Here is a 23,355-nt window from a genome sequence, read left to right as displayed (position 1 = left end):
CTGAGCTGTAGAGAGCTAAGACTCACAGGAGGATGTGCCTAAGCAAAAATACTAATAACTTGTTCACATTTCTATTTAGTGGGTTAGGTGACTCATTATTTCAATTGCAAAATTAACTTTCGTCATCTCAACAGCTACTACCTCGACCTTCAGACCTTGAAAAACATAAAATACCATGCATATATCTGTTTTGCTGTAATAAAATCTATGTACAGCAGTATCAGAGTCCAAAATTATGACAGCTGCTCCAAATGATTGCAATTAATTCTTAAGTTTACCCTGAAAAATCTCTTCTACCAAGAATTTGATGTAAATAATAAATTTGTTTTTACAATGAAACTTCTATTGATAATAATTTATTATTGAGCATAGTTTAGTAGAAATCTAGCTTCATTACAATTCTATATTAAGTAGACGAAAAAATATTGCTTCCACAGTAAAAGATAATTTGTAAGTTTGACACGCAAATGTTTAAAATATAAATTCGTAAAGAGCTATTTGACAAAAACAAATTATTAAAATTCAACAAAATTAATCTATGTAAATAGTTTATTCCCATAAAAAAAGTATGAATTTTTAAGAATCGATGCTAACGCCATCTATTTCTTTACATGCTGTTCGTAAAACTAATTCATAAGACACAAGCTTTCACTACTTTTCTCATTGATTAAAATTTCAGACTAGCCGACGCCGGAGTCATACAAAGAGTAAGAATTTAAAGATACCCCATTTACTTTCTTATAAATATTTGGTTAAATTATTTGAAATACCTATATATACATTAATATATAATTACTAGTAATACGTTAAATTTTATTACAGCTTTAATATATATGTTTACTCAGTAAGTTATTTTGCACGACATATTTTCTAAAGTAAAAGCGATACTCATATTTCGTATATGTTTTGGTTTTAAGCTTACAAGGATAAATACTAGTGAATAAAATGTCATTTTAATAAATAAATTATAAATATACATTATTCCCCCTCTGTTTTTATATTCTTTGTTAAAATCCAGCAGTAGCTAGCAGCCTCCATCATTCGAGCTTACTCTTACAACATTGGTGACTTGCGTACGAATATAGGATACAAAATGTAAGTTATTAAAAATTTTATATTTTGCTCTATATTTTGTAATAAATTGATAATTTTACATTTTAAAAGATATTAAATTTTATATTTTTACAAATATTTTTTTCACAAATATATAATTTTTATTTATATATCGGGTAAAAAATAAGTACGTATCGGTAAGGAGTCAATAGTTACGAATATATTGGTTTTTATAAAAAATATAAAAAAAAATATTTTTAAATATTTTTTTTTGTACGAAATAACCAATTAAGTGAAAATATATATTCCTTTAATTTATGAATTTAATAACATTTTTCTATTGGATTTATCTACATAAAATATGTATTCAGATCTCATCTGAGTCGTAGTCCACATATACTTGTATAAATGATTTTTTTTTAACTATTAATACCTATATTGTAATCATGAATTACATTGTTCGTATAAATACTTGATTTAAAAATAATTTGTATCACATTTTTTCTATTTTCAGCTCATCATGGGTCTACCTCAATTAGAAACCTGTTGTTTTGTCTTCGATTTGAAAACAGGCAACATCATAATGGGATCCTTAAACGCGGTTCGTACATATTTGATTGAGATAAAAAAATGCTAATGTTAGCGCAACCTTATTAAATTTATATTTTTGGATTATTCGACAAAATCTAAAAAAATATCACCCTGTGGTCCAAATTTTAAAAAATATGCCAGAAGCTTTTATAAATAAAAGTTTTTTTACAACTGCATTTTAGAGACAGAAGACATATCTTCCGCAAAAAAATTACTTGCATAAAGATAAATTAACGCAGATCTTAAAAATGAGATAGATTATAATCTAGCTTTATATTCGGTTTATCTCATGTTTCAGTTATTGTCATTTACGCTTTTCATAATGATGATAGTTGTGTCGGCTACAATAGAGCCGATTAAATATGGCTTTGAAGAGGTGAGAGATTTTGAGAAGGAGGCAGCTGTCACCGGCCTCTATGTGATGTCTATCATACTTGTGCTGATGTTTTTGACGAAATTCTGCTTCGACGTCATCTTCATATACGGCGTAATCACTGTAAGGATTTAGATAACATTGTACATGCTATATAGATATAATAATGTTTACTAAACCATGTCTGCAGATAGAAAATGTATGAAAAAAACTATTAGTACGACTTCATAAATATAATGGAACTCAATATCATTATTGTTACAATTTTCGACTCTTTGTGACTTAATATTTTTCGATTTTAAATCCCTCTTTTTCTACTATTAGTAATGATTATAAGGAAATTATAATTCTACTTATTAATTAGGAGAGATGTGGTAATTTAACGTAAAATGATGAGTTGAGTGTATGTTAATTGCTTACAGGAAAGACCTACCATCATCAGATCCTACTTCTTCATGTGGGTGGTATTCTTCCTGCTGTCTATGTTCACATTCTTCCTGAACGCCAGACATTACGACTACGGCACAATTTGCATGGAGGTTTTCTATATAAGTAAGACAAACAATTATTATACAATACATACATTGAATAATGAAATCAAAAATATTTTTATAGCATAGAAAATCAATATAATTTTGTACTTTTATTTTATATAAATATTCTATAGTTAAAATTTTTATTTCAAATACTTTTATGTTTTCATAAAAAAAAGACATTTATTTAAAACGTACTGCTCGGCTATACGTACTAGTAAATTAAGACAATCACATCAAAATAGGATAAGCAAATTTACATAAAATATTATACGATTTGTCTCAACAATATAATATGTAATTAATATATATTTTCATATAAAACAAATAATTTTTCAGGTCTCAACGTTTATGCGATCCTGCTGAGTCACAGCTTCTATAAACAACTTAATACTAGAGAAGAAGTATAAAAAAAATTATAGTTAAATTGTAATTGAATTAAATTATATAAATACGTTAAAATTATGAAAGACGACAATATTACTAATAATATGAATTGTTATTTATTTAGGTAAATAATTCTATTAAATCGTATTTATATATATGTATAAATTGATTGAATATAACCTTATGTATTTATGTATTTACTTAAATACAGCTATAACAATATCAAGTACTGTATCTTATAAAATAAGAGCTTTCAGTGTGTTCTGTATTTGCTGCTTTTGTACAATAAAATGAAAGTATCGTTTTTAATTTATTGAAATGTTGTTAATTTTAATTAAATAAATTTAATATCTTGATGTTCTTCTCTGAATTCACTTATAGCTTGAAACGAATGCAGTCTAGTAGGTTAAGGCATTAGCAGAATGATTATTCACGGAAGCCTTAAATCATGAGCAATAATATAATCTCCAAATTATTTCACTTCAAAAAGTTATTTTATAATTTTGTTCAATTTTTTTATTTTCATTACTTCATCAATAGTGTAGGTTTAATTAAAATTAAATATCATATTACCTGCAGGTTTACGTTACAAATTTATACAAACCACAAACGAGCAATCAATAGTGAGATCTAAGATTTTCGCGAGTATTCATTTAGAGCAATCAATAGGCTTTGTGAGTCAAACGTCAAAAAAAAGTCAAATCAAACGTCAAGCCTTACTCTTTCCTTAAAGCGGATTCGGATTGGACTATAATGGTGGATACGTACGACAAACAATACAAAATCCCAGAGGATATTTGTGCGTCGTCCTCCAGAACTCAATATAATATAAACTCAAATATCAATTAATTCTTGGAACGTACTTCGAAGGAAGCTCTAGTAGGTTCTTTTCAAATTTGGTTAGGTAGAGAGAGGTTCTTGGATGGTGGAGGTGAGCGTTTAACGCGCGTTAGACAGGGGCTCCTTAAACCCTACACCTGAGTCGCAAGTCCCAGGAACTGTTGAAGCTCCTCTCCTTGCAACGCGATGGACCAGGCACCCGCACGGTGAATCCATTGAATGCTAAGAGGTTTCGTCTAATTCAAATGTTTCATTAAATTAAAAAAAATCACAAATATTAAATTATTTATGTTTGTAAAAACAAGAAATTTATTTCAATTAATACCCGGGAAGGCAATTTTGGATGAACTTCGACGTAAATTTACGTTCTACTAACTCAAGACAAAAAATAAAAGAAAGTTACATAGTTAGTCTTGTATGTTTTAATTTTCATTAAATTACGATTTTTTATATCATATTGTTTAGTTCAACAAATAAAAAGACGTAAAACTTGTATCCAGCTAAATGTTTATTGATTTCTACGTTCCCTTTCACCCAACCCTTTCCTTTTATGTTCTAATTTTAAAGATTCAATTGATATTAAGATAACCGTATTATCTCACTTTATATACTTAATTTTTTATAACTTGCAATACAGCTATAAAGCAGGTATTATTATTTCAGGTTTCCGTGTAACGGAAAGTATTTTTTTTTTGGTGTAGCCACACTGGACTTACCTCAACAGTTACCAGATGTTTTTCTAATAGTGGCGTCATACTGTTTTGATCTCTGAACACTTTTGTGTTTATAATTATACACTAAATTTATCATTAAAATAAAACACTATAAATCTATTTAAATAAGTAAGAAAAAATAACAAAAATGTTGATAGAAAGTGGTTTTGTAAAAAATTACCAGCCGAAAAGGAATTCGAGCTCAATTGTACGTACATTATTATTTATATTATTTAAAAATGAATTAAAATTTATTTTTTGACAGTTTTATTCAGCACGAATGGTTAAATTTTTTGAAGCAAATTATTTACACCTTAAACCGTTTATTTTTTAAATAATATATGTATATTAAATATGATAAAAATTTATAATAATGCATTTATAAATTAGTTTATATTTTTGATATATTTCAAGGCAGGAAGCCATCAATTTCCCGCTTTAATTAGCCAAATGTATCATATTAACAGCGTACCATTGTTCGTTGCAGTTAAAAGGCGAAAGTTAATTTATATTATAAATTAAGCCATTAAATGCCAGTTCATATCTCATCGTAAAATTTAAATGATCTACCTTATTGAGTTACATTTTATAATATTAAGTGCAGCCATTTGCGTATTTGTCATTCATCCTGAAATTGCATGGCGTAGAATATTCATTGCAGTTGCATTCATAGTACTTCCTAAAACTGAAATGTTATGTCTAATGACAATTTAGATTCGTTTATTTTAATATATGAACTGTATTGATGGATACATAATAAATGTCATAGTGCATATACTTGCACTTTGACCTTTAACACTACATTTAAATATGTTGTAATTGTGATATCTGCCTCAAAATATCTCATCTCAGATTAAATTGACATCATTAAATTGTTTATGAATATTTTTTATAATATAATTTTTACGAATTTAAGCGAGATTTGTTATTGCGTCATCCAAAATGTGCATCCCCAGTACGCATCCGCGTCATGTCATTGATTAAAATTTTAGACCCACAGTCGTCGGAACCTGCCGATAGTAACGGCAGATGCGTTTAATTCAGGTTTAAATACTCAAAATTCTTTTAGATTTATATTAACTGGTGCTTATATATTGAATTTAAATAATAAAAAGGTAATTTTAATATTTTTTTTGGTACTTTTAGAGTGTCATTTTTAAATATGAAAAATATGCTTCTTTGTATGTTATAAGTTTTTTTTATTAAAAATACGACAGGTAAATAGTTGTGCAACGAATGCCGTCTGTTATTTTTCTTTGCGTCTCTTCATATTCTTTTATACCTTAGTACCTTGCATTTCCTTGTTGTCCTGCGTAGTTGCAACGCACCCGCGCAATACGCCATTACTTATTTTCCTAGTTTGTTAAATAAGTGTATTTTAAAGTAAGTATTATTCATATTTCCATACGTTTGTTATGTTTATAATAATCGATATTGGTTTTATTATATATTGTTTCGATTAAAAAGTAGATTTTTTTTATTTTACATATATTTCATACTTTTTTATCGGTGAAATAGGAACGCAATTAAAGAAAATTGAAGTTAATTTTTTTTTAGAGATGGAATGCTAGTAAAACATCCAAATTTTTCGAATTTTGTCTAATTAAACGTATAAGGCTATGTGAATAAGGAAAAGATTTATTAATTTTGTTGGTATATAAAAAAAAAATTACAACATAAGGTTTGAGTCGATAGTTTTATTTTCAGTTCTCGCATGAAAGTTTCGCTGTAAGATAAAACAGAAATATATTTTTTATTCTAAAAAAATCAAATATGTTGTAATGTTATTCTATATTTTAATATCCAAAACATAAAACTATTCCAATTAATGTTTTATTAGAATTCAAGAAAACATCGTTTTAATGTTGATGGCGTAAATTTTTCGGTATAAAATGTTACCAATCACTTTAATATTCACAATAATAAAAAAAAAGAGTCATTGTACATAGAGTACATACATATATATAACATATGTATATATATTTCAGTTCACCATGACACAGAAGCAGGAAAAGCCGAGGTGCTGCAACTACACCTTAAAACACGGTTGTGTGTTGCTGGGGAGTTTGAATGCGGTATGTAAAAAATACAAGTGGTCTTTGTCATTTAAGTTAGTCAAAAAAATTAGCTAAAAAAACAGGTTATAAATTTAAACATGTCGTGTAATGCTCATTAAATGTACGTTTTAACTTTCAGCTTATATCATTCGTGCTTTTGGCAATAATGATCTATCTGATGATAATGTTCTCTGTGTTTAACAATGGTGCCAATGATAAAGATCCCGGGCAGAGGGTTCATCCTATCTTTGTGTTATCACTGTTAGTGATTTTCATTCTCATGATAAAGCTGTCCTTGGACGTTCTTTTCATTTACGCTGTCGTTAAGGTAAGCTTTTCTATTAGTTTTTTTTTTGGCTTTTGACATACAAAATTGCGGAAATGTTGAATGAGCGAATGAATGAGTGAAAATTTATCAATCTCTAAAAAAGTCTATCGGACTTGATGACCAGACTAGTTCTTTGAGTGACAGTACTTAATTGAATGTGTGTTTTGCTTGAAATAATAATGCTCATTTGATAAATTAATTCTAAAACTATTCATATTATTAAATCTTTTAGTTCGATAACAAACATACGTTGATCTGAAAACGGATTCCTCACATCATTTTGAATGAGCGAAAAACGAAAAAAAATCTTCATTTTATGTCATCCTCGGTCCTAAAATATGTATATTTTTTGTTGTTATAAAGAATCTATTAATTTTCTCAAATTTATTTGTCTGATGCCAGGGATTCGTAAGAATTTTCTTTTTAACTTAATCGGCTTCGAATGTAATAGAGAATTTAATTATAAATTTTTATTTATTTCAGAAACACGCCAACGTCGTCAGAGTGTATTTCTTTGTGTCCATAACGATCTGCGTTTTGATAACGATCTTTGTAACCTATGAAAGTCTTGTAAGCGGCATGGTCGGAGCCTCTTTGGTGGAATTGATGTTTTATAGTAAGTCAACATTAGATACTTTATACTATTAAAGAAAAAGGAAATAATTACGACCTAGAAGCCTTTGTTCGATATCTCGCTCTGATATTGACATATTTTATATTGAAAGTTTTATTAACCGTAAAAAAAAAATGTATAATTCTATATAGGATTAATTTTATATTTATCATATATTTTCAGGTCTCGATATTATCACGATATTCCTAAGTTACTTTTACAGCGAAGAACTAAAAGATAAAGTAAAGGATGAAGTCTAAACGAAGTCTTTTTTCCGAATGAGATGTCAATGATCACGTGAATATTCCAAACGGTTTTAAGAATTAGATTATCAATAGATTTAGAGGAAATTTAGTAATTAATGTATGTTGTTAGTAGACGAAACTAATGAAAAGTTACGTGATAGAGAAGAAATATTTATTAAAAAAAATATATATAGTATACAAATTAATAGAATATATTTTTGAATTTCGTTGTGAAGATGAAATTATAAAATAAAAATATATATATATATTTATGTGGGCTCTTTAATATGAAAAATATTATACTTTGATGGATAAATGTATTTTTATAGGCTACTACAACTTTTACTCTTTGATGTCATAGTTCTCTTCCTGTGGCAGGACGTGTGTTTTGCCATTTGCCAATATCGTTAACCAAGTAAAAAACCTTTGTGCGTGACTTGTATCAACTGTTCCGGATTTGTGTTCTGATTTATAACAATTTGTTTTATATTATAACTTTACCTACATTACTTTTAATGTATCTTTCGATGTCTGTTGATGAAAATCTTATAAATGTATTATATTATGATGGAATTTAATAAAGTTTTACGTCTTAGATACATCTTTTATGTACCTATAACACTGTTTATTTGATTTGCTACTTTCTGTCAAGATGCAATCTTGAATCAAATATTATTTTTTAAGAGTTTGAACATTATTGCGAACGTCTTTTAAAAGAAGAAAATTTTAAGATAAAATTTAGTTAGGCCAATGTGCAATTACTTTAGTCAGATAAAAGGGACATGTGGGCGAAGAAACACTTAGCGACGACCATAGCTAAGATCGAATGATTATTATGAGATAAGAAAACTTTATAGAACATTATCAGTATAGAATTTAGGGGGAAAAGTACGACAGAGATGTCTGAGAGATGAGAAAAATGCTGATAGTAGAAAGTAGTATAAGCACCAAATGAGGAAAAGGTAGAAAATCATCTGCAAATAGTGGGAAGTTACACAAAATATTATCTCGATAAAGATAAAAGATAAAAGAGAAAGGACGAAACTGATATGTTTAGGGGAAAGGCAGAATGAACTTTGGGGACGGAATCATGATCTTTGCCAACAATATGGTCAAACTAGCAAAATATAACCTTAGGATATATGACGTGGCGACAGATCTTGAATATTATGCAACGCCTGGACGTATTTGAAACTAAAAATTATACCAGTAATGAGTTTTGTTTTTTATAGAGCTGTGTTCTGGGTTCCTATAAGAGCATAAGATGCGATTGTACGCAGAATCATTGTGCTAATATGGACTTGCAGAGTATAATATGGGAAAAAGATAAATAAGAAATATATTAAACCTGGCACAAGCAATGAACGAGCTTAGAGGGATGTAATTGTCTTGGTACATTATAGTGGTATTATATATTATATAGTTGAAAATTTGCAATGTATTTTTTAACTTAACTATAAAAGAATAGCAAATACAGAGGTCAAATGTAAATTGTAGTGCCGTATACCATAAACATAAGTAACGATGTCACGTTGACATTGGCTAAAGATTCCAGTGTGAATTAAGCCATATTATAAAAAAAAGTAATGATATCATAGGCTAATTCAAATAAATAAAAGAAAAATGATACTAAGAAGAGTAGTTTGAATCTGATACTTTGGAAATATCGCATTGAAGCCATTCCCTCATTTAAGCTGTAGTAATGTTTAAGTCATCATCATCATCATCAGCCTGTAGGAGCCCTCTGCTGAGCACAGGCCTTTCTCACATTTACAAGGTTAGAGCATTAACCACCATGCTTGCTAAAGGTGGATTGGCTATTTGAAACTTCTAATTTGAAATTATAAGACCAGATTTCCTCACGATGTTTTCCTTCACGGTTTATCAGTGGTGTCTAAATACTTTTAGAAATTACGTATGACTTGGAGAAGATCACATTGGTATTTGCCAGGTTTCGAACCTGGCCCTCGTGTATGTGAGGCGGGCCTTTCACTTCCAGGCCACCACGACTGTAATAGCATCTTATTCGGGTTAATGATTTTTTTTATATATATTTTATTTGATTTTAATAACATATTAAATTAAATTCTAAGGAATATTTTCTAATTTTACAGTTTAGAAAAACTTTAAAAAGATGTCGCCGTGTTTTTAATATATATTATCTATATTTAAAATCAGAATTATAAAAATTAGTGAAATTCAATATTTCCCGTGCATTTTATTCACTTATTGATTGTTCATCTGATCAGTGTATTAAGTTATAATATTGTTAATATAATTTCTTACAAATGGCGTATTAGTTTTAAATTTTTCATGCTATTTTGCAATGGTAGTTTTATATTTCATTGGATTGAAACGTTTATAAGTACGTCGTATGAGCAACGTAAGTAAGTCTTATCAGGAACGGAAATTCTTATACAATGAGAATATTAAAAAGTTGTAACCAGTTATTAATATTGTAGTCATCTTTTATAATTTGTATAATTAACACCAATCTAATTAGGCTGAGGCTGCAGTTTAGTAAAAAGATACAAGGTGTGATAGTACTGGATACTGAAAATATAAATCAAATGTATTGGTCTTCTCAGATTAAAATGGTTTTAAATTTTCTAGTTTAATTGAGTTTCCCACACTTCTCGACTCCGTTATTTTCCTCAAAGGGTTTCATGAATACAGATGTTTCATAGCTAAAGTTATTTAGGTTATTTAAAGCGGTTTAGGTTATTTAAAGCGGTTTAGGTTAAACTGGACATACTAGTTTCAATTGCTACAGTACCTATTTATAACTAACGCTATTAGGAAATCGAAAAATATTGTACCATTTTTAAATTATATATTAGTATATACGATGACATTTAATTCGGTATAAGGACACCTCTGTTTTTATAATCTTTGTCAACTCCGGAAATGGCTTTCAGTTAATCGTCATCCAAAGTCTTGTGTCTTCGCTGAATAAGTGATTCATATATGTTTAGTAGTCTTAAAAAACTAAATGGAGTATCGTTTATTCCATACATTCGATTAGTTTTGATAGATTCAGAGCATTCTGTTTTTGATTTGAAAATAAATGAAGTATTTAATCCTAGAACTTTTACATTTTATGAAATTGTTTTCCTTCATTCAATGACGTTCCTAACACCAGTTTTTTTTTGTCTTCATAAAAGTAAATGCATGAGTACGCAAACGCAGATATTTCATTGATTAAAATTTTAGACTGGACGTCACCAAATTCTGGCAAAGAGTAAAAAGAAGATGCATTTCAGTTACGGTTCACGTATAAATATGAAACGATACATTGAAGTGAAATAAAATGTGGATAACTTAATGAAAACACTTTGTTATTAATTCTAGTGTTATTTTTATGTATTATGGGAGTTTAATTCCGTTTAACATAAGTTTTAGAATACGGTAGGTACTTTATTGTACTTGTGACCCATCTGTATGTTTTTTCTTTGTTTCATCTCATGGTACATAGCTTGAAGATTCCTGACTGTTCTTAGTTATTGCAATGCAATCTACGTAGTACTTCAATCCTTTTTATACAGTTTGTTTTTAAAGTGTACTTAAAAGTAAGTAATTTTTAATACTTGCTACTTATTGTATGTGTGCGATATTTAATTAAAAATCTATTTTATTGTAGTCACGTAGTACTGATATTAGTTTTTCTCATATTATCATTTGGTATTTATTTTGGCTTTTTAATTTTAATTTAATTTCATTAAAGTCTGAATATTGCGTAACTGAAACAAAAAGACTCATACCATTACTTGATCACACTGACTATGTTATGTTTTGTTAAAGGAGGATGGTTCACAAACTTTCGTTTTTAATCTGTATTTTTAAATTCTTATCAATTAATTTTCATTTAATTCATACTTTACGTTCAATATCAATTAATTTTTATTCTATAAAAGCTTCATCTGGAATGTTTATAACCAATTTCATGTTTTATATCTTAACTTCTGTTCAAAATGACCTTATAGAACTTTATCAAACAAAGAAGTCTTACATCTTATCATATCGCTTTGATTATAAACATAAAAACATTATCTCTAAACTTATTAATATTCCAATATACATAAGACAGAATAACTTTCCATTGGTGTTTTAGAAGGTGTACCACCACATCCGTCTTTTCAAATGTGTCTATATGTCAAGATACAGGTTTTTCCTTTCAGTCTATTGTACTTATAGTAGGTATAACTTACCATTTAAAATTATTTCGCATTATTTGACATTTTCATTCCTTATAATAATCTAGAATTCTATATTTAAATAAGTTTTTTCCGTTTATGAGCTTAAAGTTTTGCAGCTCATCTACTCTGTACACAAGGTAAAGTTGAGCAAACATCGAAGGTAAGCCAATCAATACTGGATAGTCTAAAGTAAGATGCTGTGATTATCGGAACTGCATAAGCATAGCATTTTTATTTCAACGAATCTCTCAGTAAAACCCAGGACTATTAATTTCTAGGTTGTTTGCGCAAAATTTCTACTCGACAAACTAAAGCATTACCTTCAACTACTTTTATGTGTAAATTAATTATTTATGACGTCTTAGTTACTAAATAAAAAGTGTGTTTCTAATCACATGAATTCCATTGAAATTTTCTTATTTGAATAATAATGTTTGTACATATTTTTCAGATCACCATGAACCTAATCCAGCACAAGCCACCTTGTTGCTATAAATACAGCCTGAAACACAGCTGTGTAGTGCTTGGAACTTTAAACGCAGTATGCATTAAGTACAAATAGTGCGTCATTAGTTCAAAGTTATAATGTTTTATGTACTAAAGTATACATTTAATTTTTCAGTTAATATCACTTGTACTTTTGGTCATAATGTCCTATTTGACTATAATTTTCGCTATATTTAAAAACGGTTTCAATGATAATGATCCCGGGAACGGGATTTATCCGCTGTATCTATTGTCACTTGTTGTGATTGCCATTCTTCTTGTCAAATTGACTTTGGACGTTATCTTCGTTTATGGCGTTATTAAGGTGAGATGGTTTTAAATAAAATATTTATCCCTTCCACACTACAATCACGCCTCGGCTTCTTATTCATATGTTTATCTTAGAAAAGAAAAGTCTATTTACAGGCCACTGATAATGTTAGGACGGGAATAATAGATGTGAAAAAATAACAAACTACCATACGTGTTTATAAGTTCAGTCTTGGAACGACAGAGTAGTTATGCGAGGGGAAGTACTAAGGGAATATTTACAGAGCTAGAGATCGGTATATACTCACTTGTTTTAAATTAAAATTCTAAATCCGTCCCTGAATGATGTCGTTAATGGTAATAAAAGGTCAAAATGATATTAACACTAATATTTATAACAATTTTAATGTATGTAGTTTTAATGGTAGGACTTTTTACGAAGTTTAAGTGTGTTCAACGTAAACGGAATTGTATTTCTGATACCTTTTCGGTCTTAATGGCTTATATTTTATATTAAATCTGCTTGTGGTATGGTCACGTAAATAAAAATATCTTTTCTTGTATTGTTATATGAAACATTTTTTACAGAAACACATGACTATCATCAGAGTGTATTTCTTCGTTTCGCTCGCTATATTCATTTTGATAACCGGATTTGTAATATACGAGAGTGTTGTAAATGGTTACGTTGGAGCTTCGTTCGTGGAATTAATGTTTTATAGTAAGTTAACATAAACGTGTTTGCAACTTAAATAAATTCTAATAGATACCACATAGTTATATTCTTAAGTATAATCAGATGAAAATTCAGCGATTGATCAAATACGAGGGAAGTCAATTTTTAAAAACAGAATTTTATTCTAAACAGACTACTGTTTTTTTTTTTGGTATGGTCATATTTTTGGCTATCGTAGGTTTTATTACTCATAATATAAAACTCTATCTCGAAAAGAAGGTTTCTTCTATGAAATAATTTAATGGTGTTACACATTTTCAGGTCTCGATATCACCACAATTTTCCTCAGTTACTTTTACAGTGAAGAACTAAAAAGTTTAGTAAGGGATGAAGTCTAAAATAAGGTTTTATTAACTAATGTTATGTATTCGAAAAATATATTAATTAATAATTATGGTTAATTATATTTTTATATTCGGCTGCTGGAGTATGTGATGTTCCTTATCATAGTTTTTCTTTCTGTAATGGAATGTAAAACATCTTGCCACTATTATACAACTAAAAAATCACTTCGGTTTTCACTTGGTCCAATTGTTCTTTAAATGTTTAAAAATATATATATTTTTAATGTTCCTTTTTATTATTCTGTTAAAAATTCACTTGATGTTATGAATAATCTTAAAAATAAATAATGTTACACAATTTGTTTTTTTTTTATCTAACTACCTGTAAGCGATACTTTTTGTATGTTCACTGCTTTCTACTCAGGAGAAATTCTCACGACTGAGTTAAGGATAATATGGTTATATCTAGTTAAAGCAATGTCTCAGCAAAAACTTCTCATAACAAAAAAATTATATGGATAATGTTTAGTTAGCTTAATGTGCAAATACCTCTGTAAAGAAAATTGCAAATTTAGGTCATAAATGCACAAAAACTTTTGGATAGAGCCATAGATAAGATGACATCACAGACGTGGAATGGCATAATGCCAGCTGTTGATTCAGCCAGGATCCAAAGAGGCCATAGTAGAGCATGTTAATTTCACACTTCAGAAAGTCGAATAATAATGTCCATCTTGTGGAATTTAATAGTACTTAAACATAAGCGTGAATACAGGTATTTTTGAATATTTAATTGGGAAGGCTCATAGAGTCCAAACCTAAGGCAGTTGCAAGGAAAACCAGTGTCCCTATAGAAGGAGGGCAGTATTATATGCAGGGACAGATTCGCTATTCGTACAAAATTCAGATCCGGCAGTTAAGTATTGTTAATATATGGAATACGGCTCTCATATTTGGGCAGGAACTGAGAAATCTTACGTCACTTTTGTGGACTCTATGTAAAGGCGTGGAATTGGCTTATTGGTGACTACAACTTGGTAAAACCAATCCAGTCATCTGATAATTTTTATCCTTTAATTATTAATTACGTAAATAATAAGTATTCGTTTCGATATATACTATACAGGATATAAGGTCCTAGGACTGATCAATGCATTTAATTTACGTAATAGTTATTCAGTTTTTAGTCCGAATTATTAATAAAGACGTCTATTTTACTAGGTATTTAATGTAAATCATCAGTGTAAGCGACCTTTACAAATGCTATAAACGTTAGACAGTGTTCCACAGGTTTTCTGGATCAACGTTCGCAGTGAGGAGTAATCTTCGGCATATCCCAAGAATTAAACCAACCATACGAGTCTTTGTAAACACTTAGCACAAATACCAAGAATTAAAAAGCTGCAGGACACATACTTCATATTTATCTACACAATGTTATATTGCTGATATTAATTTCAATTATTTTCAGCAATCAATAGAAATATATTGTTGTTGATAAAAAAATGTTTTCGCTTAAATAATTAGAGATATGTATCTTGAATCGGGACAATAACGTTAATCAATTTAGAATAATAAATTTTAGATAATTGTAAAACGAAACCTCGATAGGACCTACTGATACTGTGGGGTACTGTTGTTTGATAAATATTGAACAATAAAAAGGAATCATTCCATCAAATTGTTTGTCTTTACCCGATAATATTAACCTTAAGCAAATGAAGCGAATAATTTGAATGAAAGCCGTAAAAACTTTTGATATTTGATTATTCAATGTTTATTTTACGTTCAATTATAACATGATACACTTTATTCACATTTAATTACTTTAAATATAACTGAGTTTACATCGCACTCAATATTCGACTAACACCTATTTTTGCCACAGGAAAAGTAAATACAAAACTTAATTCGGAAATTAAGGAAAATAATATTTTAAGGAAGCGTTCATCATTACAAAATTATAGATCTAGAACTTAAAAATGTATGCCTGAGCCTTAATAACAATACTAAGTTAGTTTTTATTGTCTATCAATTAATTTATTTTCTATATAACTAAAAATACACGCGATACATTTCTCATAATTATTATACTTCAAAATATTTCAAGAAGTTTAATTTAAACTTTTTGTGTAGTTTCAACCTCTGTACCACATATCTGTTCGTAGAAGTGGCTCAGAAGAATAGTGCTGATATTGAGACCTGAAAAACCAAAACAAAATATATTAATTCATGAGACTTTTAGTTTAATTTCATAAAGTACTATTAGTTAAACTTAAATTAAATTAAATTAAATTAATAGGTGAATATATAAGTGTTATTAAAATTATAACTCACTGTACAAGATAATCCATAGATTCGTTTCACCGGTTTCAGTCCCTACAGTCATCAAGAACGTAGTCATCAGGATCAGAAGCACCACGGACAAGTAGCAGTAGAGCTTAACGACCGTAAGGCGCTCCTGGAACCAAGTCTCGTGACTCTTCTTTTGTTTTGTATATATTTCTGTCACTTATATTTTTAAAACTGCTTTACTTAAGAAGCTTCTAAACTTCCACCTCCTAAACTGGTCGCATAGTATAGCATTAAGCAGACATAGGTAACATAACTCTCAACATATTCAAATACTATCAAAAAATATATGAGAACTTATCAAAATATACGTGTGTATATAAATTATTAAATTTATTGAATACACATTCATATAAAGTGTGATTTAATTATCAAGCGATGTAATGGACCTTTTTATTTGCATATTATTTTGAAATCAACAAATAATTTTTATAATAATGTGTAATATTATGTATATGTGTAATATTATGAAACCTGGCAAGTACCAATGTGGTCTTTTCCGGGTCATATGTACTTTCTAAGAGTGTTTAGACACCACTGACGGACGGTGAAGGAAAGCATCGTGAGGAAACCTGGTCTTATAATTTCAAATTATAACATTGAAATCGCCAAACCGTCTTGAGCAAGCGTGGCGATTAATGCTCTAACCTTCTCCATGTGAGAAGAGGCCTTTGCTCAGCAGTGGGCTCCGATAGGCTGATGATGATGATGATTATGTATATAATGAACGTAATGAATTTGCTTATATAGGATACAAAATTGATTGCGTTAGATAGCAGAGATCAACTGTACTTTCGTAGATAAATTAGAACTAGAATAATGATCACGTTCATATAAAATATATATGTATTAAATCTTACGGTAAGAGAAGTAAATAAAAAAAATATCATTCAAATAAAGAATATGATAAGCATATAAAAGTGCATTAATTACGAAATCCTTGATCCTTACCTTCACCACGCTGTAAATAAAGATAAAATCGAAGGATAACTTCGAGGCGCACATAATAAATATAAAAACGAATGTCAGTGCGAATGGATGCAGCCACGAGTGACCGTAGGCCTTGGTGAACGATATGAGAAACATCGCAATATATAGCAATGCAATTGACGACATCTGAAAATGATTTTTTTTTTATTAAATAAGACTATATCTTAAGATTCAGCCAGCGTATTTAATTTTATTATCAAGGGTACTGTAAAAGTTATCGAATCGTAAATGTTTAAACTTTAAAATCAATGTTTAAATTATGAGCTGAATTGAAAATATACGTATTATCGATAAACATCAACAATATTTCAAACAGTTTTTTAATAATAAAATACTGTAATAATAGATAAGATAAATCTCATTATTCCTTACTACCTTTCCTTAATATGTTCAAACTGAAAAATATGAATTAATTTTTTTTCTCATGTGATAAAATATTCATATGTTAATAAATATTTTTCATACTTAATTTGTTTTTTACAAACCACGTTCAAAATTCCAGTAACTACGTTCAATATTTTCAAAATCAAAACGGCCTTAGTCCTCCGTTGAGTACGATTCATGGTGATCTGAAAATAAAACCTTTTTAAAAAGGTGCACTTATTAGATGGAGTACAAAAAAGGTTACAGTCTAATTTCATCTTAAAAATATGCAACCTTCATACCAATATAAATTTTGCATATTGATGTGTACTAAAATGAGCAAAACCGCGTACTTTAATTCTTACTTAGCAATTATTATCAATCCATCATATATATATTTTAAATCAAGTATATTTTGTACGTTTGTTAAACAATCAAAATTATCAAAATATCTTATTATACAAAAAGGCATCACTTGTATAAAATAATCGAAACAATATTTAGTATTGAACTACTCACCGGATACAAATCACCAAACCAATGAAGACAAAAGTCGACCAACCATCTGCAAGCTATCCCTAGAGTTCACAGAGATTATTAAAGCAGAAGTGTCTTATCCATACTTATTTTATGCATCACGATTAGTCTTTGAAATTTCATATTTTACTAAACTAAACCGCATAATAGCAAGCAATTTTTTATTTTCGTCAGATATTAAAGTTCATTGTATTAAGTGTGACTTAATAACTAAGGTTAAACTGCGTCGCCGATGACGTATATAACATCCTATGAGGAACTTTTGTATTTTTTCTATTCTTTGAAAAATTTCGGCGTCGGAGAGTCTGTAATTTGAATCAATGAAAATACGGCGAATGCGTAATTCACATACAAAATATATAGCGACATTTTTCATTAGGATGTCAGTATTATAAACATTATATAACCTAGTTCATTTGATACTTCAAGTACATTTTATTACGCACATCATTATTTACGCAAATGATATTCATCATGAGTGTTTATAAATATATAAAATTTTATTTCTGTTGTTTTAGATTTTAGCACTTTATTTGTTAATTAATTTAGAATAGAAGGATAAGATCATTGTTTATAGGTCTATTTGTGATACTCTCCGTCTGATTGTACACTTGGTCCTTCACAATATTATGTTAAGAATTGACATATTTTACGAGTTATATGCGTATTCTTGCAAATATCAGACACACCGAAGTATTTGAATGCAATGACAACTTTTGAATAGAATTTTGTGATTACATAATACGAGAAATTCAATCTTAATTCATTATCAGGCGATCATAACATTTGATTTGACCTTCATTTATTATACAGTATTCATGCAAAGATATTTTTAACGTACGGTTTTCACAAGAATTTATTTTTAATTAACCGGTTATGATTATTATTTGTGCCAGAAAGTCTTTTAAAGTTACGGCATCTGAAAGTTTACCTCAACCTTTTTTATTCTATCATAAAACCGGAAACTTCTCAGACTAATCTTGAATTCTCTTAAAAATTTAACTTAAACGTGTCTATGAATTTACACTCCTAATAGTTTGTATTAAAAATGTTTGAGTTATGATTTTTACACGATATCCATCAGAACGAGAAGAGATAGATTATTAGACTACATTCCTATATTAGTCCACTATAGAAACGTCAAAGTTACGTTAGTATGTGTCAAAAATAGATACTCTCCGTGATATGTAAATATTTTAGAAAATATATAGGAATTTGTTAAGTTTAAATACAATAAAGATATTATAAAATAATCTCTGTAAAGTATCAAACCTTATTGTTATAACAATACTAAATAATAAGATGGCAACATTCGTAACGACATCAATGGTGACATTAGTGTAGTCAATATAAGCTGTGGTAATATTATAATATGGAGAAAGAATAATGAGTTGGTAAGGTTGAATGAAATAAATGAGTTTCAATGTACTAATTTTATAATATAGTTTTTTTTGAAAAAATATTTCATCTTAATGAAATGACGAATACAATTAATTTAAAAATTTATAAAAATAATAAATTATGTGTATTTTATACTCATATCATAAACATAACATAAATACGAATTATGACATTAACGGTAAGTTCTCCGATCAATGAAAAGAGGACATAATTGTACAAAACCGAGACCGTCGTGGATAAATCGAGTAAACCACGGAACCTATCAAGCAGCTATCAGCCGATTAGTTCTCTCATGGAACAAGCCAAAAATTTACTGATAGCTCTGCCACGAGAGTTTCATTTACAGGCCGTTCAAAATAAAGGTGTTAGACCGGCCCGCACACTTTATATAAACCTACTTATAAAATATTTCTTACAGCTACCGAGTGGTGGGAACCATCTCATTTCTTCATTCTGTACAGACTGGAACCGTGTAGGGCTTTTATGCTCACCCCGTCTATACTAGTTATTAAAGAACCTGAAATAGCATATCATTTAGTCCACGGCTTACATTACCATTTTCATCCAATAATGGCCAATGCCTTAGGTAAGTGATGTTGCTGATTAGGGGTAGATATAAACCCTTAAAAGATGGCCGTGTGGAGGACATTCAGAGAATGATAACTATCGTTCAGTTTCAACCCCAACTACCTCCAAAGAGTAGCGGTGAAGCTCTAGTAATTTCACTTGACGGTTTGAAAGCTTTCGACAGTGTTTGGCACGTCAGCCTTATTGGTAAGCTTTCATGCTATAGAATAATACATGGTCTGATTGCTTGAAACTTTGGATTTCCTGAGAGATATGGAACTACGATCACTTTTTAAGGCTCGTCGTCTTATAAAATAGCTGTCAACGGTGGAGTTCGTCAGGCTGTTTTTTAGTTATAGAGATGATATTCAAGTTGTAGAGTGGTATTAAACCAGTTTAGGAGCCGGTTGGGATCAAATTAAGTTAAAAAAGGGCCATAGTAGAGGCATCCTGGCAAGAGCACGGTAGTGGTTCATCTTGGGACAGATTCTTTATCTATAAAAAGTACCGGTCCTATCTGGTGTGTAATACTGCTCTCACAACTGGGCAGGCGCTGCCAAATATTGCTTTACTGTTTTGGACTTCCAGGAGCGACGTGCTAATAGATTTATAGGTGACCTAGATTTGGTTAAAACCAATACAAGAGCCTTTAGCATAGACGTATAGCCAGACTCTTAGTATTTTATAGGATACACTGGAGAGTGTCCACGAGTATTAAATAATTTAATTCTTCCTTATCATTTTTATTATCGAAGTAGAACTAGGCGTACGGTTTCATCCTTTCGTTTTAGACCTTCCTCGTATCCTGGAGAAACGGTACTTTTCCTCCTTCTTGATGCCATAGAAAAATATCGAAAAAGTTTGCCTGGGATAATCCTTCCCATCTATTAAAGAATTAAACTAGTATTTGGTTAATAAATAAATATTTTAACTTTGTTCTGTTTGGCAACATTTATTTCACCTGTTTTTGATTTCCAATCAACAGCTATCCGCTAATCCAGATGTTTTTACGTTTTTTTAAACTGATAAATTTATTTATGAGATTCTATATTATCGATGTCATAAACTCTACTTATATAATTATTTGTTGAAAAAATTGTTCTATGTTATTTTTAACGACTTTGGGAATTTCAAAGTTTTAAGTACATAAATGCATATCGAGCGATTTTCTTTTCCTTTGCTTAGTTTTTAATAATAACGCCATCTATTGTTAAGTAGCTTTAATGTTGTGGGTGGTAAATATATATCGCTTTCGCATTCAACGCGATTTATAAAATTGAAACTTAGGTAGATTAAAATTAAAATCGTTGGAGCCATTTTCCGAGACTCAGATTACATGTATAAAAATGGTCTCCTTGTAATGGTCTCCTTGCATGTATAAATACCGTACGTGTTGGTCAAATAGGCTCTTGTAAAGATAGCAATTCTTTATATTTCTATTATATGTACAGATGTGGAGTAATTAACTACAGAATAAAGAACTTAACAGCTGAACCAAGGAATTTCATTATGACTAAAGCTATGCATACTTAAAACAGCCTCTAGAAGCCACTTACATGGAGATATGTAACTTATATTGTTCTTGATAAATAAAATACAATAAATCTTTACTTTATTTTCGTCCTACTTTTTAAGTTTATTTCTTCTCTGAGATATAACTACTTTATTAATACAAATGTATGAGACTGTTTTTGTACGTATGTGTGTATTATGACGTTTCCATAATCTATGTGTCTACTGATTTATATAATCTATATTTATGAGGATTTATATATCAAATATGCATCTTTTTTTGTGTTAACTAGTGTAAATCTGCGTATGCTATTTGTATGTTTGCATATAAAATAAAAATATTAGTTAGTATTATCATACGCCAGTAGTAGTCGCCTCCGTGGAGTAGGCCTCACCTACACCGTCACTGTCACCGTCGCCCATGGTTGTTGGGGAATGAGGAGGGAAGGGAATTAGGAAATGGCAGGAAAGGGATGGAAAAGGGAGGGGGCAACCGGCTCTCTCACTCGTCGGACGAAACGCAGCCATATAAGACAACTTCACGTCTATCTTCTGCGAGAGGGTGGTACTTCCCCGGTCGAGCCAGCCCATGTTCGAGCTGTAGTTACTTGACCACAGCTAGGCTCTACCTCCTCTAGCATCTGCATCCATAGAATACCACATCTGGGATTGAAAATATCTCTCCATCTCTTGTATGGTCTCCCTTGTTCCCTTTTACTGCCCCTGGTATCCGCTCTATTAGGTGTCTTGTCCATCTGTTGTTCATCCTGCACACGTGTCCTCTTCAATACCACCCGAGTAAGCTAATTCTTCCTCTTACGTCTATGATTTCTGTTTTTCTTCTGACGTAGCAGTTGCAAATTTTATCGAATAATTTTATTTCCAAGGAGTACTTTTGACATATAGCAGTTTATTCTTCATCCTCTCTCCTTATTGACTACGTCCACCTCAGATAACCACATGTAAGGATGGCAATGTTGTTGCTTAGTAGATTTATTTGAGGCTTCATTACTTTTTCATTGGTAGAGTTCTTTTTCTAAAAAAGTTGATATTGATGTTTAAAAAAAAGAGAGAAAATAAAAATGTTATCAAGAAAATAAATCGTCGGTCTTTGTGAAGATTAATCAGACCATGACCGGTGAGCCGTTAACAACTTGATGTTGATGGCACAAGAAAATATAAAAGAAAACAACCAGGACAACGTTCAAGTAATCAATATTGCTATTATTCTAAAAAAATATTTATTATACAGATAATATTCTTTTAAATACGATGGCAGTGGAATTCCTAAGAGAATTACATCCTTAACTCTCAGTTCAAGAATTTAAACTAGAAAAAAGATCAGACTTTGAGGAATATTGTATATGTGGAGCGTAATCTAAATATTGGAATATTATCTCGGGTTAGGGAAGTTAAACGTTTCACCTGTATTTGCTTCCTTAAAAATAGATTTGTATCTACGAAGCCATTGTGAATACACGTATGACTTATACGTATTTCTAAATCACCTTTACATATAAAAATAAAAATTGTGTATACCCTTAAAACGAGTTTACAACGACACATTAAATTCAGAGTGTTTCCAGGATTTCACTCATAAACTTATTTCTACACTATGAAGTTGAGAGATTTAGATTGGATTGGTCAAAAACTTTAACCTTTAGGACTAAACTTTATAATATAAAAATAAACAAAAAATGCTTATATTGAACACAGTTTCATTTTTGCAGGGAAAAATGGTAATCATAATTTCTTCATACAAAATCGAAAATCATTCTAATACAAGCTCGCTTCTTTTATGTTTGTTGGCTGAATTATTTAAATTGATATTATTTTCTAACTTACTTATAAAACATTAAAACTTACTTTAAAATTATAAAATACATTTCCAATTAAAATATACATATATTACTGATAAGATAAGTAAT

General features: G+C 29.7%; 4 protein-coding genes across 8 annotated transcripts; 3 read left to right on the top strand and 1 right to left on the bottom strand.

Annotated features, from left to right (window-relative positions):
• The first annotated feature begins 1,031 nt into the window (after positions 1 to 1,031).
• Positions 1,032 to 3,122, top strand: LOC116770664 (uncharacterized). Its single transcript, XM_032662233.2, has 5 exons — positions 1,032 to 1,095; positions 1,568 to 1,654; positions 1,943 to 2,140; positions 2,440 to 2,569; positions 2,890 to 3,122. The coding sequence occupies exons 2-5, from the start codon at positions 1,574 to 1,576 to the stop codon at positions 2,958 to 2,960; spliced, it is 480 nt and encodes a 159-aa protein (XP_032518124.1). The 5' UTR covers positions 1,032 to 1,095; positions 1,568 to 1,573; the 3' UTR covers positions 2,961 to 3,122.
• A 1,392-nt stretch (positions 3,123 to 4,514) lies between these two features.
• On the top strand, positions 4,515 to 8,328 carry LOC116770810 (uncharacterized). 3 transcript variants are annotated; one of them, XM_061521036.1, is made up of 5 exons: positions 4,515 to 4,698; positions 6,479 to 6,565; positions 6,687 to 6,875; positions 7,359 to 7,491; positions 7,672 to 8,328. In XM_061521036.1, exons 1-5 carry the CDS (start codon positions 4,639 to 4,641, stop codon positions 7,746 to 7,748), a joined length of 546 nt encoding a protein of 181 aa, XP_061377020.1. In that variant the 5' UTR covers positions 4,515 to 4,638; the 3' UTR covers positions 7,749 to 8,328. The 3 variants fall into 3 exon arrangements, with proteins under 3 accessions (XP_061377020.1, XP_061377021.1, XP_061377022.1); XM_061521037.1 differs by lacking the exon at positions 4,515 to 4,698 and adding an exon at positions 5,300 to 5,605; XM_061521038.1 differs by lacking the exon at positions 4,515 to 4,698 and adding an exon at positions 5,687 to 5,873.
• A 2,926-nt stretch (positions 8,329 to 11,254) lies between these two features.
• Positions 11,255 to 13,942, top strand: LOC116770670 (uncharacterized). Its single transcript, XM_032662241.2, has 5 exons — positions 11,255 to 11,302; positions 12,381 to 12,470; positions 12,552 to 12,740; positions 13,274 to 13,406; positions 13,683 to 13,942. The coding sequence occupies exons 2-5, from the start codon at positions 12,387 to 12,389 to the stop codon at positions 13,757 to 13,759; spliced, it is 483 nt and encodes a 160-aa protein (XP_032518132.2). The 5' UTR covers positions 11,255 to 11,302; positions 12,381 to 12,386; the 3' UTR covers positions 13,760 to 13,942.
• Positions 13,943 to 15,497: 1,555 nt separating this feature from the next.
• On the bottom strand, positions 15,498 to 19,058 carry LOC116770843 (uncharacterized). 3 transcript variants are annotated; one of them, XM_032662474.2, is made up of 6 exons: positions 18,879 to 19,058; positions 17,930 to 17,988; positions 17,533 to 17,616; positions 17,009 to 17,173; positions 16,043 to 16,166; positions 15,498 to 15,907 (listed from the first exon to the last, which is right to left on the bottom strand). In XM_032662474.2, the coding sequence occupies exons 3-6, from the start codon at positions 17,608 to 17,610 to the stop codon at positions 15,825 to 15,827; spliced, it is 450 nt and encodes a 149-aa protein (XP_032518365.2). In that variant the 5' UTR covers positions 17,611 to 17,616; positions 17,930 to 17,988; positions 18,879 to 19,058; the 3' UTR covers positions 15,498 to 15,824. The 3 variants fall into 3 exon arrangements, with proteins under 3 accessions (XP_032518365.2, XP_032518366.2, XP_032518367.2); XM_032662475.2 differs by having other exon boundaries at positions 18,885 to 19,058; XM_032662476.2 differs by having other exon boundaries at positions 19,018 to 19,036.
• Positions 19,059 to 23,355: the final 4,297 nt, after the last annotated feature.

This window comes from Danaus plexippus, chromosome 7 (assembly GCF_018135715.1).
Source record: "Danaus plexippus chromosome 7, MEX_DaPlex, whole genome shotgun sequence".
Classification (NCBI taxonomy): domain Eukaryota; kingdom Metazoa; phylum Arthropoda; class Insecta; order Lepidoptera; family Nymphalidae; genus Danaus; species Danaus plexippus.
Note: the sequence above shows the minus strand (reverse complement) of the source record. Positions and strands in the feature narration are given on the sequence as shown.